Source organism: Ochlerotatus camptorhynchus, unplaced genomic scaffold, assembly GCF_037179485.1.
Source record: "Ochlerotatus camptorhynchus isolate MF236.1 unplaced genomic scaffold, CSIRO-AGI_Acam_v1.1 ptg000213l, whole genome shotgun sequence".
Lineage (NCBI taxonomy): Eukaryota > Metazoa > Arthropoda > Insecta > Diptera > Culicidae > Ochlerotatus > Ochlerotatus camptorhynchus.
Window position 1 is genome coordinate 3,451,053 of NW_027040703.1, and position 18,023 is coordinate 3,469,075.

Consider the following 18,023-nt stretch of genomic DNA (forward strand, 5'->3'; position numbering starts at 1 on the left):
TTATTAATCGTGTAACTGAAAGGTATACTTTCAAACCAGTTACCAGTAAGAGCACTGATATATTTCCTTTGCTGAAATACTCAATCAAATCTGACCAGTCTAAATATTCTTGCATAAGTCTATCAAACGAATTTGCATTAACCAAAAACTGCTCTGATAGATGGTTTCTTACAAGGGAAAGGCGGATTGTTGCTATGGAATACGCGGATACGAATGGCGTGTACGGGTCAGAGATAGTTGCATTCACTAATCTTTTCGAATATCCACTAATTTCTGCTTGTATTAATGTGTTCAAATCAGGAAATGATTACAAGTTCCATAACATCAAACAATATAAATTAGATCAAATATTGTGTAAGTTGGTAGCGATAGTTGTGTATGAGGAGACAGCATTTATACCCTTGTTACATACATTGCCATCAAACGAGGAATTGTAGAATGAAGTTAAGCATATATCATAGTCAAACAATTTTATTATAATCAAACAATATTAATATCAAAAGCAAACAGAGTTGAGCATTTAAATGCCTCCAAGCATTCAGTAAGAGAAATAAAACATGAGAAAAATATACTCAAAAATCACTCCAAAAGATATTCTTCGACAATAATAGGTTTATTGTCAGAAATGTCTATTCCATCCAGTCCATCATACTCCACCAATGGGTCTTCCTCTTCATCGTGTTTCTCCTCTTCGTTATCCAGAGCAAAATCATGTCCATTCCGTTTGCGTCTCTTTCTTGCCACTGGAGCTCTTGTTCCCTTGATTTCCTCGAATCGTTGCTTGGCATTCCTTAAACAACGATGAAGAAACTTCTGACACTCAACAAGTGAGTACGATGGATCCGAAAACATTACCACTTTATGGAACAAAGCAATAACTCCATCAAATTTATGGAAAGCAATCTTCGAGACAATAACTTCATCACAGCTTTTATTCCTGGTCGTTCCGGTCCAGGAGCAGCTCAGCATAAATTCTCGATGAAAGAAATAATCGACAATCTGTAGACACACTGTTCCACCTTCTCCAACGTACCGATCCTTAGCCTTACCATGCATGGAGCCAAAATATCGGATGATACCCACAACAAATTGTTCATTGCTGGATTTCTTCTCGAGTGACTCCAACTCATCGAGGTTCCTAACTGGCTTCAACGGAGCACTCATTGCTCCGATACATTCGACTTCGATTTGCTGTGGCTTATGCGTAGCAAGGGTGTCGAGTTTAATGTTGACTTGAGAGGCGAAGACATCAAGTTTCGCATTTATTTGCGAGAGCAGCGCAACGGTTCTGTTTCCAGCGAGCTTGGACTCTTCAACTTTCCTGGTATTTTCATCCACTTTCTTATGCAGCGATAGCACTAGCTGCCGTATGTCCGGTTCTTGTGTAAACGGGTCATCGACTGAAATCCGAGGTTCCAACGGTGGTGTCCGTATGGACCCAGAGGATAGATTATCATGCATCATTGAATTTAACAGCTGGGAACTATTGCGTCCTGCATCGATTCGGGTTTCCCTTTCGGGTTCAGATTCGTCGTGTGAGTCCAAGTCCTCTTCTACTTCGACGTTTTCAATCGGAACAGGAGTATCACGTGACGGCCTTGGCTTTGCTGTTTGGATCTGCTTAAAAAGATTAGCTACAGTCGTTACTTTTCTCACCTTTTTCTTACTTTCATATTCTTCTGTATCTGAATTTATTTCCATTGCTTTCTGTTCACGGAACGCCTAAAATTAAAAGATACAAATTGTTACAATTTACCACTATAGGAGTGAGTTTTTTTTACTTACTTCAGAATAGCTTTGAAACTTATTCCGCTTAATCTTGCAGCAAAAAGCACGCAGCAGTTTTGTGTCCGGTTTGACTTTGGGATCTTTCTTCGCTTGTTCAAGTAGTCTGTAGCCTGATACACCTTTTGGCCAATAGCACAAATCTTTGCCAGCCAGGTTAATACCTGGATTATTTGGATCATCCGATCCGAAACAGTTCCATCCGTTCTTCAGGACCCAACGCGAAGGCAACACACACAAAAACACGTCATTATTTTCGGATGTCTGAACAATAGTATAATTATTCTCCGGCATTATTCCTGAAAAAATCAACAGATTTTTGTAAAACATGTTGTAAAAACCGATTAAAAACAACTCACCAATGAATATTCGAATAGACGATCACGGAGCATCAACAAATTAAAAACAGGATAATTGAAAATTGCGTGCATGCAGCTTGCTACTTTTGTTCGCTTTTGTTTTGCTTAAGCAAAAACGTCAAATGCGTACCAGTGCAATGTCTAACAATAAAGGCCTGGGAAAGTAAATGTATTTGTGACGACATTGTTATAGCTGCACTGAAAAGCAAAGAGAATTTTGTTCTCTATTCCTGACCTATGCCACATAGCATTAATTAAAAGCGGGCATCTAAAATATTGTTCAAATACTTCTATTTTTCTCCTGCTTATCTGTATCATTCGTGGTCGAGACAGTAAAGGCACGTGATATTATGAACAATGTTGCAGGCCCCGGTTCGAGCCGCACAAAGGTAATTTTCAAAATATAAATGCATTATCTCATTCTATCATCTCATTCTAACAAATGTTTCGCTCAAGTATAATAAACCAGATGATGATATAAAACAGCGACAAAACAGATAAGATAGATACATGAATAATTTTTTCTACAGATTTTTTTCAGGCGCTGCAATAAATGAAAAAAAAAAATATGGTTAACAAATCTGACAATTTTCATCGTGCCATATCTATGCATTAGTAATGCTTATTACAAGCTGCTATCCATTTGACATTTCAGATGCTGCCTTAAGTAAACATTAGTAATGCTTATTACGAGCTGCTATCGTAGCATTTAATTAGCCCGCTATTTCGCCTTTTTAGCATTATATAAGCCTCATATGGACATGCAGTGCATGATAAGCATGTAATGCCTGTTTTATAACCGATTTTAGTGCTAGATTAAGGCTTTGTTTTAGAGCCTACTAGTTACTTGGGATATTCAATATACACACTTAGAATTTTTTACAGTATGCTGTATTTTTTTTACCGAATATGGAACAGCTGAACATTCTGTAATCTATTCGGTAATTTTATTATTTACAAGCTGTTCAGTAAATTTTCTTCACTCTTGAGCTGTCAAAATTTACTGAAATGGATTGTAAATTTTGCAGAATGATTGGTAAAGTTAACAATAGCGTTCGGTATCGTTTTACCGAAATAACTGTAATTCATTATATTCCTGAATGTACCAAAATTATGATTTTTATCGATTTATTGATTATTTCTTCCATGTGTTTTCTTAAAATTAAAATGATAACAAAACAAACAATTCGTTTGACTCATAAAACGTTATTTTTTTTGTATATTATCATCGTACGTTCGTACAAAAATAACACAAACGAAGTGACAGACGACTAACTGGCAAAGAAATCCATTTAAATAATGTGGTTCACTGTAATAGAATTTTCTTGGAAGCTTGTGCCATCATCCACCAGATGGGTTAGTTTTTTTGTTTTGATTTGAACAAAGTTGATTTTGTGTACAATGATTCTTTGACAGTGTGCAAAGAGTGTATCATTTTGTCATTTTTTTATGCATTTCAGTCTTGAGTAGAGTGAAAGAGATAGAACCAAAACATTCTAATACATTTGGTGAAAATGCTAGTATAATCCAGTAGTAGTGTTGCCATGTGGTACAATCCAGTAGTAGTGGTGTTGCCATGTGGTACACTGAAAAATTGCAATAGCAGGTTAGTCACCAAAGTTTTCGAGCCGCTCCGTCTGTCACTTCGTTTGTGAAAATAATGTTCAACAGATAAGGACGATGTTACTGACGAGGTTACTGACTCCGTAACAAACCATACACAAATTGGCTTTTTGCGTTTGATAAGGACACTAGGCCGCCTAACGACCATGATGACTGAAAGCAATTGGTCTAGATTAGTCTTCTTTCGGCATAGGTTTAACGGATTGTAAATAGCAAAATAAAAGTAAATTACTTACTTTTCACACCGGAGTTCCGACAAAAACTCAACTTTGAAATGGCGGCAAGTACTGAGATTGACATTATGAAATTTACAATCCTATTCAGTAATGTTTACAAAAATCTGTTACTTTACTACGGTTTGTTTTTGTACAAGATTATTTTATTATTTTTATCTACAGTGTTCGGTAAATTTATGTAATGTTGGTGATTGGTGCCAATTCACATGCAACGATGCGAACTGGTTCAACGAAACAAAGAACGAATTTAATTTGGTGGATGTGAACGAAAACAAAATTACAATAGAAAATTATGTTAAGCACGTTTTGCCTCTTCGCACCGACATTTTTTTTTTTAAATAATGGGAAAAATTATCAAATATCCAAGAAAATCAGTTTTTTTTCTTAGATTATTGAAAAAAATTACATGCAAAATAATATTATCTATATCTTCACGGGTCACCACCGCGTCCTAGCAAGAAGTACGGTCGACTTGTTTCGCGCTCCGTTAATTTGGAAGTTTTCTCGCTATTATCTGACGTAAATAATCAGTTTTTCTCGCTTAGTGATTCCTGGCATAATTCCGGATAAATTTATCAAAAAGTGAGTTTTTTTCTGAGAAGAAAGTGTGTTTTCGGAATCATCGAAAATTGTTTTTGCGATTGGCAATTCGCCAATCATTTTGCGCACCAACGAAGACCGCCCGCACACGCGGATCGAAGATCATCAAAACTGCGCGTCGCTCCGCTGCTGCTGTGTAAACGCTCGGTGATAGTAGTATAGGATTATCAGATAAGTTTTTGTTCTTGTTTCTTTCTTTCTCCCATCTGTTAAATTTTAAGTTTGTGTTTCTGTGTTAGTATTTTTTTTTTCTTCGTGTATTGTGTCCGAGTAATTTTGATTATCGTTGCAGTGGTAGAGCGTTTTTCGCTCCCACTAGTACGGCAAAATGGACATTTTGTCAGAAGACGAAATGGACGTTTTGTCGGAAGATGACACCACTTTGCCACGCGATGGCAAGAAGGGTCGAAAACGTCTGTCATCCCAGAAATCGGATGATGCCATCCCTGCTTCGTCATCTCAGTCTGGTAATGGACAGGGACAGATAAGCCCCCGATCGCGAGCCTACCCAGAAGACTCGACTGGCCCATGGGTTGTTTACTTTCAGCCCAAAAAGAAACCTTTGAATGTAATGCAAATTACTAATGATCTGACGAAGCGGTTCTCGGCCGTGACCGAAATCTCGAAGGTGAGGTACAATAAACTTCGCGTTGTCGTCTCTAACCTGAAACAAGCTAACGAGATTGCTGCCTCCCAGCTCTTTACACTCGAGTATAGAGTGTACATCCCAGCTCGTAATGTGGAGATCGAAGGTGTGGTCACCGAAGCGAGTCTGACCCCCGAGATCTTGGCGAAGCAAGCAGTTGGCCGTTTCAAGAACCCCTTGCTTCCCACGGTTGAGATACTGGAAGTCCAGAAGCTGAACTCAGTATCTTTCAGCGAGGGTAAAAAGAGCTTTACCCCCACAGACTCGTTTCGGGTGACCTTTTCTGGTTCAGCCCTTCCTCACTACATCGAGTTGGGAAAACTTCGGCTACCTGTGCGTTTGTTTGTTCCTCGGGTCATGAACTGCCAAAACTGCAAACAGTTGGGACATACGGCCTCTCACTGTGGCAGCAAGGCACGCTGTTCCAAATGCGGGGAGAAGCACGAGGATGGCGCCTGCACAGTCACTGCACCAAAATGCGTGTACTGTAAGGGAACTCCTCATGGTCTCTCATCGTGCCCGGCGTACAAACAACGCGGGGAGAAACTAGAACGCTCTCTTAAGGAGCGTTCCAGGCAGTCTTTTGCAGCAATGCTAAAAACAGCCACACCATCAACCAACGACAAAAATCCCTTTGCTGTTCTGTCTGATGACGAGTCTGACTCTGACTTGGCTGAGGAGGGAGTTTCTTTCAGTTTTCCGGAAGGTTCTGCTAGGAAACGAAAACGCATCCGTTCGCGGAAAGTTGCAGATAAGGAACCCCAAATCAGCTTGCCCAAATCAAGGAGTGATGGAAAAAAGGAAGTTTCAACTCCTCCTGGTTTCCGCAGAACTGATTATAACCAGAATTTTCCATCTCTCCCGGGGACATCAAAAACCCCTGATGGCCCATTTTTAAGAACAGAAGCCCCTTCTTCATCCGGGTTGTTCTCATTTGATAAAATTGTGGACGATATTCTCAAGTACCTCAATATTTCTGATCCTCTCAAAAGCATTGTTCTGGCAATGCTTCCTTCTGTGAAGACCCTCTTGAAGCAATTGACATTGAAGTGGCCCCTCATTGCAGCAATCATTTCCTTCGATGGATAATTTTCCAAACGAGGTCGGGGATTTGATCACTGTTCTACAGTGGAATTGTCGAAGTCTCATTCCTAAATTAGATTCTTTTAAGTTTTTAATTCACAATAATGATTGTGATGCATTTGCTGTTTGTGAAACTTGGCTCTCTTCAGATATCGATCTTCCTTTTTATGATTTTAACATTATTCGACTGGATCGTGAGGATTCGCGTGGAGGAGGGGTACTTTTGGGGATCAAAAAGTGCCATTCCTTCTATAGAGTGAATCTTCCACAATTTCCAGGTATTGAAGTTGTTGCATGTCAGACTATTATTAAAGGTAAGAGCCTTTGTATTGCTTCTGTTTATATTCCTCCTAGAGCCGTTGTTAATCGCAAACAACTTTCAGATATCTGTTCGGTACTTCCTGCTCCACGGTTGATTATGGGAGATTTTAATTCCCACGGTACAGGCTGGGGGGAACTGTATGACGACAACCGTTCTACTTTGATATATGACCTCTGCGACAGCTTTAATATGACAATTCTTAACAATGGAGAAGTAACACGTTTGGCTGGCCCATCCTCGAATGGAAGTAGATTAGACCTCACATTTTGCTCTAACTCATTATCGTTGGATTGCACGTGGAATGTGATCCAAGATCCCCACGGTAGTGATCACTTGCCGATCAAAGTTTCAGTTGCCAGTGGGTTCAATCCGTCGGAACCCGTTAACGTCGCGTACGATCTTACCCGTAATATCGATTGGACAAAGTTCAAGAATGTGATAGAAGATGCCCTAACGTCGGTAGAAGGGCTTCCACCGTTGGAGGAATATAATTTCCTCTCCAATCTGATCTTGGACAGCGCGCTTCAAGCTCAAACTTGGCCGGTTCCAGGAACGTCTTTCCGTAGGAAACCTCCTTTCCCTTGGTGGGACCAGCAATGCACTGAGGTTTATCGTAAAAAGTCCGACGCGTTTAAGCTTTTCCGGAAACGTGGAACACCCGTACATTTCGAAGCGTACTCGGCTCTTGAACGCGAACTCAAGAGCCTCATCAAAGCCAAGAAACGCGGATACTGGCGGCAATTCGTGGACGGATTATCGCGCGAAACGTCGATGAATACGCTTTGGAATGCGGCGCGAAGGATGCGTAACCGGTCTTCAAACAACGAGAGCGAGGAGTACTCCGATAGTTGGATTCTCAAGTTCGCGCGAAAAGTATGTCCTGATTCTGTGCCGGCACAGATGATTCCTCGCGAAACGACGAATTCGGTAGACGAGATCAGCCAGCCTTTTTCAATGCTGGAGCTCTCACTCGCGCTCCTTTCGTGTGGCAATTCGGCTCCGGGGGCTGATAGAATCAAGTTCAACTTGTTGAAGAACCTCCCAGACGTCGCTAAGAGGCGCATGTTGAACTTGTTTGGTCGGTTCCTGGAGCTTAATATTGTTCCGGATGATTGGAGGCGGGTGAGAGTTATAGCCATTAAAAAGCCTGGAAAACCCGCGTCAGATCACAATTCGTATCGTCCCATTGCAATGTTATCGTGTATTCGAAAATTGTTGGAGAAAATGATCCTTTTTCGCCTGGACAAATGGGTTGAGTTGAACCACCTACTCTCAGATACTCAATTTGGTTTCCGTAGGGGCAAGGGAACGAACGACTGTTTCGCGTTGCTTTCCACTGAAATTCAGTTGGCTTTTGCTAATAAAGAGCAAATGGCTTCTGTCTTCTTGGATATTAAGGGGGCTTTTGATTCAGTATCGGTTGAAGTCCTTTCAGACAAACTCCACGCTTGTGGCCTTTCTCCATTAATTAATAACTTTTTGTACAATTTGCTGTCAGAGAAACATATGAGCTTTTCTCATGGAAACTCTACAGCTTCACGATTTAGCTACATGGGTCTCCCCCAGGGCTCATGTTTAAGCCCCCTTCTGTATAATTTCTACGTCAGAGAAATTGACAATTGTCTAAGGGACAACTGCACGTTGAGACAACTTGCAGATGACGGAGTAGTGTCTATGACAGGACCCAGAGAGGCCGACCTGCAAGGACCCTTACAGGATACCTTAGACAATTTGTCTACTTGGGCTATCCAGCTAGGTATCTCCACGGAGAAAACTGAGTTGGTCGTTTTTTCTAGGAAGCATAGCCCAGCACAACCAAAGCTTCAACTTTTGGGTAAACCGATCACTCATTCTATGTCCTTCAAATATCTTGGGGTCTGGTTCGATTCAAAATGCACCTGGAGATCCCACATTGAGTATCTGAAGCGGAAATGCCAACAAAGGATCAATTTTCTCCGAACAATTACCGGAACGTGGTGGGGAGCCCATCCGCAAGATCTTCTAACGTTGTACCGGACAACGATTTTATCGGTTTTAGAGTACGGTAGTTTTTGCTTCCAGTCGGCGGCTAAAACGCACATCATCAAACTGGAACGGATCCAGTATCGCTGTCTTCGTATCGCGTTAGGATGCATGCACTCGACTCATACGATGAGTCTCGAAGTGTTAGGGGGCATGCTGCCACTCTCTGATCGATTTTTCGGAATTATCGCTCAGGCTCCTCACCCGTTGTGAAATTATGAACCCACTGGTGATTGCAAACTTTGAGAAGCTTCTTGAGCTAAACCCTCAAACTCGTTTTATGTCATTGTACTACGTGTACATAACACACACACTTAGATTTTTTCGCCGAGATGGGCACCACCGAGCAGCTCGGCATATTATTTTGCTGGATATCAGTGAAAAACTTGCCGAGATTCAGCTAACAAACGGGAATTTTGCCGTGATCTCAGCTAACAAACATATTTTTTGCTGAATTTCCAGCAAAATAAAATGCCGAGCTGCTCGGTGGTGCCCATCTCGGCAAAAAAAATCTAAGTGTGCAGGATGTCAGCCCTTCGTAGCATAATCCCTATCGTGTTTGCTTCTCCGACTTCGACAGTTCTGTTCATTTTGATTTATCAATGACGCAAGAGATTCGCGGAATCCCAGAGCATCATCGTTCCATGATTGCTCCGTCAATTTTCGCTGCAAAGTTTGGCCAAGTTGATTCTGCAAGATCGTTCTTCACAGATGGATCACTAATAGAGGCGTCCGCTGGTTTTGGTATTTTTAACGAATTTCATAGCGCCTCTCGAATGCTTCAAGCTCCTTGTTCCGTATATGTTGCTGAGCTGGCGGCAATACATTATACGCTAGAAACGATCGCCTCACTTGCACCAGATCACTATTTTATTTTTACGGATAGTCTCAGTTCTGTCGAGGCTATTCGATCCATGAGGCCGGTAAAGCACTCCTCGTATTTTCTCATGAAAATACGAGAGATTCTAAGTGCTTTATCTTTAAGATCTTTTGTCATCACCTTTGCATGGGTCCCATCTCATTGCTCGATTGCGGGCAATGAGAAGGCGGACTCGCTTGCAAAGGTGGGCGCTATGGAAGGCGATATTTACGATCGACAAATCGCCTACGACGAATTTTTCTTCATTTATCGTCAACAGTCCCTCGCCAGCTGGCAAAATAAATGGAGTGAAGGGAGTTTGGGACGATGGTTATATTCAATCATCCCTAAGGTGTCGAAGTATCCTTGGTTCAAGGGGTTGGATGTGGGTCGAGACTTCATTCGTGTGATGTCTCGCCTCATGTCCAATCACTACTCGTTAAACGCTCACTTGTTCCGTGTTGAGCTGGGGGACAGTAATCTCTGTGAATGTGGACAAGGTTACCAGGACGCAGATCACATTATTTGGTCATGTGCTGAGCACCGTGGAGTCAGATCCGAGTTGTACGATTCCCTTCGGGCTCGAGGTAGACAACCTAATGTTCCAGTTCGGGATATTTTGGCTAGACGCGATCTGGAGTTTATGCAACTCATATATGTTTTCTTGAAGAATATTAACCATAGATTGTAAGTTTGATTAACCTTGTGTTTAGTTTGTGTTTTGTATGTGTGTGTATTTTTTTGTAGATTTGTTTCTGTAATAATCGTATAATTACAGAGTTGGTATAACGTCGATAGGATTAAGTATATGTTTTAGAAATAGTGAAATTTTTTAATCATAAATCATATTCCAAATCTCCTTTTCCCTCTCCCGATCCAAACAATTGTCATCCACTAACCTCGAGAAGACCGCGAGTAATCGGTTCCAATCCTTTAATTTTAGATTTAAGACATTTATAATGTACAAAGAAAATGATAACTTGGCTCTGTAAAGTTTATTCGATTGAGCCTGTACAAATAAAGTTATTAACAAAAAAAAAAAAAAAAAAATATCTTCACGGGTACGAATTTTGTTCATTCAAATCAAAAATATAACTGTTTATACTCTATACATATGAATTATTCAAAGTAAATTGAAAACATGTTTAAAACTAAATTATGTATGTTTGAATTAAATTCAAAAGCATATTTATTTCAGCAATATAGAAATCAATCGTATTTGAAAGCATCTGTCACCGATGTGCCTGTGTTTAACTGGTGATGATCGGTTTCTGTACCTGGTACCTGTTCAAGCGGGAACGGTGACAAAGGCGCAGAAGACGGTAGTTCTTTCGCTGGCCATTTTGCAGAATCAGACGTTTTTTGAGGCCGATAAGAGCAAGAACTGAACGGACACTGGAGCTGGTGTATACTTTGGACATTCTGCGACACACTGCGCTATTTCCGGGGAAAAATCGGAGCTAATATACAATTGTCTTCCCAGCACGGATAACTTGAGTGTGTCAAGTTGATCGGTAACGATTATTTCAAAGATGAATACTAAGATGAAACTGTCGGAAGAAAAACTTTCTATTTTAGTGTCTTCTTTCACGGTCCCTTTCATCCAATGAGAACCCCCCCGTATGCAAGGTAATTTTGTGGTTTTGCTGGCCCCTCGGAAGAGATGAAATTTTGCGCTCATTTTTATCAAAACAATCAAACCAAAATCAGAGATGTCCCATTTTTTAATTACTCGATTAACAACTAATCGATTATTTTTTGTTCGCTGTGCTGCAATTTTTCCACCAATGAGAGTGCAGCACATGTTTGAAACGATCGGTGATGATCCTGTGGAGATGTTAATGCTTATATCGGCATGATCTAACCGATTATAAATAGTTTACTTTTCGGTTCGTTAATCGATTAAACGATTATTCGAATGAAAATCGGACGTCACTAGATGAATGTGAAACGTCATTTCAAATAAAAGGCCGTTCATAAATAATGATACAATTTTAAAGGGACCGGGACTAATCACAAATTACGTCTCCATGGTAACTGAAATAAACACGAGTGTTCACCGGTTGATTATTTCGTGTCCTGTGCACATGGGACTCATCGTTTCCTATCGGTTTGGAGTTCTGCCCATAGTATTGTTTAGTTTACCTATGGAAAGATGAATAATGGGGAGGCGAATTTCATAAGTGCTATCGCGTCAATTTTGAATACGGATGCGATTGCTTTCGGATCATATGATAGCGATAATAAAAATAAAAGCACACAATTGGTTTGAATCATCTTAGTGTCTGCACCGTATTTAAATCTAAACCCAGATGCACATGCGGATCTGCACAGAAAAAAAAGTTGTTGAATATTACATCCAAACTGCTGCAACCAGGTCAATCCATCGGTTGTGTAATATAACGTTGTACGATGTACATCGATTTTGCGAACAAAATTACATCCATTGATGTAATATTGTATCTGCTTTTTGCTATCACATCATTATTTCATACATCAGCTTGAATTACATTGATCGATAATACATTTTTTTTTTGCTGTGTGGTGGCGTTCATCGGAGACATACGGCTCAGCAGGCGTTGTTGGCTCATTTGGCTGGCAGGCGTCTTCCGTCGTTGACAATATCGGCTGAGCGTGACATGGCCACCTTGGTCGAGCCGAGAAGGGACCCTCATTGGCAATAAAGGCCACTAGCGTTATGGACAATGCATTAAAGCGCATTTTACAACGAATACGGTGCACTAGATACGAAATTATGTTTAACGTACAAAACGAGAGTGAAATCGATTGACGCGGGTGGATTATTTCAGTTTCCAACTCTAGCCTGGTGCTTCAAGAAATTTAGTATAAGTATTCGCAGAATTGGTCATGTTTGTAGTCTAGTAAAACATATATGGGCGTTTTTCGGGGTATAAGAAGAGTTTTTGAATAAATTGATTCATTCAATTCTAGATAGAGCTGGAATTAGGGCGAAACAGCTTTTGTAAACAATGACTTATATCGATGATTTCTAGGAACTCAAGGCACGCCCACGCAGACCAACATATCCATCGGATAGGGGAAGTCTTTCCCCACCTGATGAGGATATTGGTTTGCGTGGGTGAGCCTTGAATTTCTAGGAATCATCGATAGAAGTCATTGTTTACAAAAGCTGTTAGGCCCTAATTCCAGCTCTATCTAGAATTATGTGTTGAGGGTTTTCTTATTTTTTTAAATAGTTCATGAATAAGGATTTGGGTACGTTTTTAATTACATTTGTGTAACTTTAATTACATTAATTACAGAAAATAAACTTTAAATAACATTAATTACGTAATAAAATCGAAGTACGTGTTTTAATTACAGTAATTACACTGACACTGCTTTGATTACGCGAAATTAAATTTTATTACATGAAATACTTAATTTTCAATTTAATTACTTAATTACATAGTTGACACCTTGTACTTTAAATCCAACGAAGTCAAAAAGGCAATTGCGTGCCCCTAGCCTGATTTACTACCAGCTCCCAGTGAGCCAAAAAATTCAAATTTGAGAGGGAAAATTTGCTCTCCCGACCTCAATCTCTCAACATGCCATGTAATTTGTTGACACTCGATTTGTGATTTCCCTTTCAAAAATAGAGTACCTGACACTACAAAACATGTCTGGTACCTCTATATATGCATTTACTTTAACATTTGAAGTCCCTCCTTTTTTACATATCTGGATCAACAATAGAAAAGGGCCCATCAGCATTTGTAAACAAACCGTTCCAAAGCCAAAAAAAATAGCGTGTATCTTTTGCGCAGCATATCTGGATCAACAATAGAAAAGGGCCCATCAGCATTTGTATACAAACCGTTCCAAAGCCCATCCCTCACAAAGCGAAGGCCACCCACACAAACCAACACCATCATCGGATAGGGGAAACTTCTACCTACACGATGATGGTGTTGGTTTGTGTGAGCGGCCTTCGATTTGTGAGGGATGGGATGGAACGGTTTGTATACAAATGCTGATGGGCCCTTTTCTATTGTTGATCCAGATATGCTGCGCAAAAGATACACGCTATTTTAAAACTACCCAAATTTGCATAGAATCCACCCAGATCTGCCAAAACTGAACCTTCCCAAAAATGGGTAAACTGTGTTGGGAGTGACAAGTTGACAAATGAACAACATTGATATGAATCCGATCGATGTTTTGAAATGGTGTGCACTTTATGCCCCACCCTATACATAAAATTCGGCGGGAAATTCTGTGAGGGGTGAGCTATTTTGTGTGCAGAATGTGTAAACAAGGAGGGACTTCGAACAATAATCTAAATGCATAAATAGAGGTACCAGACATGTTTTGCACTGCAGTGTCCTCTGTGAACAATTATAGGAAAACAAATTGTGTCTAGCTTCCGATAGATGTCACCGCAAACAACAGCTGTGACATCTTATAGAACATGAATGCAGAAGCTTGACAAAATGATCAATTGAATTCTAAGTACACTGAAACAAATCAACATGTACCGTTTATTGGATCCATCTTATAACATAGCAATGTCAGGAGATTAATTCATTCTATGTGATGATTGATAGATTCCAATGGATTATCACTTAAAAACTATGACTGTGATATGGAACGATTTCTATCATAATTTCACATACTTAGTACTTGATAATACTTTGCTTCGAGCGTGGTTAGCGATATATAAGATGTATATGAATATTGTCTGATATATTTCATGCACGAAACGAAAATCAATTATTTAATTCATGTGTTTCACTTATACATTTTTGCCAAAGCATCAGCCTTATACATTCCATAAGACAAACCACATAGGTCCTATTAGAATGCATAAAAGGTATGTGTGACCGCTTATACATTTCATTTGACACATAATCTTTATTAACTTTTTGCAAGGCGTCTGCTTATTAGTTGACTTATACAATTTATGAATAATCAGCAATGGAAATTTGCCAAAAGGTATAAGGAGATTTCTATCCGTGTGGTGAAAAACTGTTGATATGTCATGGGTGGGAACAGACATCTAGAAACTAATGGAAAATCATATAAGTTTGCACTATGAGCAAATCCAGTAAAATATACCTGTTTTCATGATGAATATTGCTCACTAAGAGATATATCATATAAGATAATCATGTATATTTTATTGGAGTTGCTTTTAACGATTTTTGACGTTTGTTGATATGTCTCGTGTAAACAGACATGTAGAAATTATTGGACTGTCATTTAACTTTGCAGTATAGGAAAACATGTATATCTCATTGGAATAGCTTCCTTTGATTTTTGAGGTTTGAAGATTGTAAAAAGATCTATCCCAATCATTAATTAGTCATATAGATTTGCCTTTTAAAAAATCCAACAGCAAACATTTGTTTTGGCATGTTTTTCTGCGATGAACATCGCTCCCAATAAAATACATCTTACATGATTGTTCTTTATAAATTATTGAAACAATTTTCAACGATGTTATCGTACACTCATTAGAATGATTCAAACTAAATATTGCTTACAACAATGATACTGTAATAAATAATCTTTGTTTGTTATTGTTTCATAAGATAAGGGGTTCCGGAAAAGAATGTTTTGAGATTGAAAAAAAATATTCTACTGCAATATTTATTTTGATAAGATTCTTATTGTAAGCCTTCTAGCCGGCTAATTCAGATTCCAGCCGTAGTACTCGAACTTCATGAACCAGTTCCATGAACTCATATAATGTAGTCGTTGTTTTATTGCACACAGGAGCATTAAGAATGATTTGAATACACGACACCACTGAAACGGAGCATATATTTGTCAGTGCTATTTTTCTTCACTCTAGCAAAACGAGCATAACGTTGCTCTATGCAGAGGTGGCAACAGTACATTTTTTGAAAAACCATCGTCCAGAGCGAAACAAAACAGCCAGCATACGGGCGACCGTGTATAACTACATTCCAAGCGAACAGCGGAGATAGAGAATAAATAAAATCTCGCAGCCTGATTTTTCCAAACAGTTTATTGTAATGAAATTTTAGCTGCAGGCTTGTGTGTGACAGTAAATTACCAACTCCCTTATTTACGCATAATTTTAACATCAATGCTTATGAGTGGTCAGTCTTCATTATTATCTTTTAATTCCATGCAATAAACATCAAATAAATGCAGTAATTAGCCAGAAATCAGCAAAATTCTACACGACATAAATTTATGTCGCGCGCGCCGCCGGTCTTGTCTGCTTCTTTGTGCGAAAATGTTCTGTCGCTGGCAGAAAAAAGTTTAGAAATGTCATGACATTTTTGCCGCTTGCCAGTTTGTTTTTGTGTGTCGTCACAATGGTTATCGCAAAAAGTATCAAATGTTAAGGAAAAAATGTTAAACTCCAGGACTCGTGCCACCACTGGCTCTATGTTCCATGTCGGGAGAGCTGTTATTACTTCATGCTAATTGAACGAGCTCAATATTGAAGTCAGCCGTGGCCCAATGGAATCGAGCGCAGACACGAAAAGCATCACAGCTCAACAGTTCTGGATCGAATACCAAATCAGCTACAATAAAAAAAAGACACAACTGTGAAAGCTCCCACTGCCTGGTGTTTATTTTCGATTTATTTTTAAAAATCGATTAAATATATGTGTCAAAAGAAGAAGTAAATTTCATGTGATTTTCACATAAACTTTATTTCGATTGATTTATGACACATATATTATATTGTGGTAAAAAGTAAAGCTTATGCTTATGGATTTCAAATCCAAATTTGACCGATTTTCATTTATCATATGACGATCATATAAAAGTTATCAAATTATCAGCATTGTCAATGTATCATATATTCATATAGAATTTACCTGACACATTTTCAATCATATCATTTTCAATGGATTATCTTATAGCGCAAAATTATTAGAGGACGAGGCTCGGTAGCTCAGTGGTTACCGTTTCTGCTTACTGAGCAGAAGGTCGGGAGTTCAATCCCAGGTCCGTCCCCTTCCTTGCAATTTTTCACTTTGCCTTATTCTATACCCACTAGATTTTAATGAAAACAAATTCTTCTTTAACACCGATCGCATCACTTACCACAGTGTGGGTCCTGATCTAAAAATAGAAATTGGATGAGTGCGCGCGTGCGTGTGTGTGTGTGTGTGTGTGCGTGTGTGTGTGTGTGTGTGTTTTTTTTTTTTTTTTTTTTTTTTTTTTTTTTTATAGTAAGGTTTAGGAAAGCTTCAAGAAGCCTGGCCTGTAGTGAAGGTGGCACGGTGTGGTATCCACTAGTTGCCTAGTGCAGCTCCACTAAAACCCATTCCTTACTCTCTCCTCTGCCTGGATCCCCCCGGGACCACTGTGAAGCGACTACTTCGGGGGGGTGGCTGTGCTCATGCACTTGTCGTACTCTCAGCGCTAGCTGGCGTTGCTAGATCGCTGCTCTTCTCTCCATTTACGCTGCAGCTCTGACATAATCTGTGTGACTGCCCTGCTGACGGCATTCCAAGAGTCCTCCTCTCGACACATTTCATCAACGACATTCTCCACGTTAAGGACGGGCATCTCCGTTCGCACTGCCTCGAACCTTGGACAGTCAAAGACCACATGCTCCGGCGTTTCATCGACGTTGCCACACTCCGGACAGAGGGGTGACGCTGCGTGTCCGAACCGATGCAGGTATTTCCTGAAGCAGCCGTGGCCAGACAGGAACTGCGTTAGGTGGAAATTGACTTCTCCGTGTTTTCTGTTCACCCAGGTCGAAAGAATCGGTATTAGTCTATGTGTCCATCTACCGTTCTCCGTCGTGTTCCACTCCTGTTGCCACTTAGCCAATGACTCCACTCTCACAACTTTCCGTACTCTTCCGGCTTCTCTCTGCCTGTAGCACTCGCTGTCCTCCGCCAGGGTGATGCCGATAGGGATCATACCGGCGATAACGCATACTGCTTCCGACGAGATGGTTCTGTACGCACTCACGACTCGCATGGCCATGAGCCGGAACGTACTGCTCAGTTTCCTTTGGTTCTGCTTCGTTTCCAGCGCTGGAACCCAGGCTGGACCTCCATATCTCAGTATCGATGATGACACGCTGGCCAGAAGACGCCTCTTGCTACTGCTGGGACCAGCGTTGTTCGGCATGATTCTAGCTATCGCATTGATGGCCTTCGAAGCCTTCTCACAGGCATATTCGACGTGGCTGTTGAAGTTTAGCCGGTCATCGATCATCACTCCCAGGTATTTTAACACACGCTTCGAGGCTATGGTGTGCTCCCCGACGGTGATTTCTGCCCGCTGTACCGCTTTACAGTTACTGACCAATAACACTTCCGTTTTGTGGTGGGCTATTTGCAGCTTCGCTCCTTTCATCCAGTTACCAATCATGTCGATTGCCTCGGTTGACAACACTTCCACCTCTTCCAGCGTCTCGCCTGTTACCGTCAAGACGACGTCGTCCGCAAAGCCAACGATCTCAACTCCTTTGGGCAGTTTCAGCGTTAGCACGCCGTTGTACATCCCGTTCCAGAGC

General features: G+C 40.3%; 2 protein-coding genes across 2 annotated transcripts in view; one reads left to right on the forward strand and one right to left on the reverse strand.

The window, feature by feature from the left end:
- Positions 1-18,023, forward strand: part of Lmpt (Limpet) — a 512,992-nt gene that overhangs the window by 94,830 nt on the left and 400,139 nt on the right. The window lies entirely within an intron of this gene.
- LOC135703465 (uncharacterized) lies at positions 580-1,701 on the reverse strand. The gene has a single exon (XM_065224718.1). It carries the CDS (start codon positions 1,699-1,701, stop codon positions 580-582), a length of 1,122 nt encoding a protein of 373 aa, XP_065080790.1.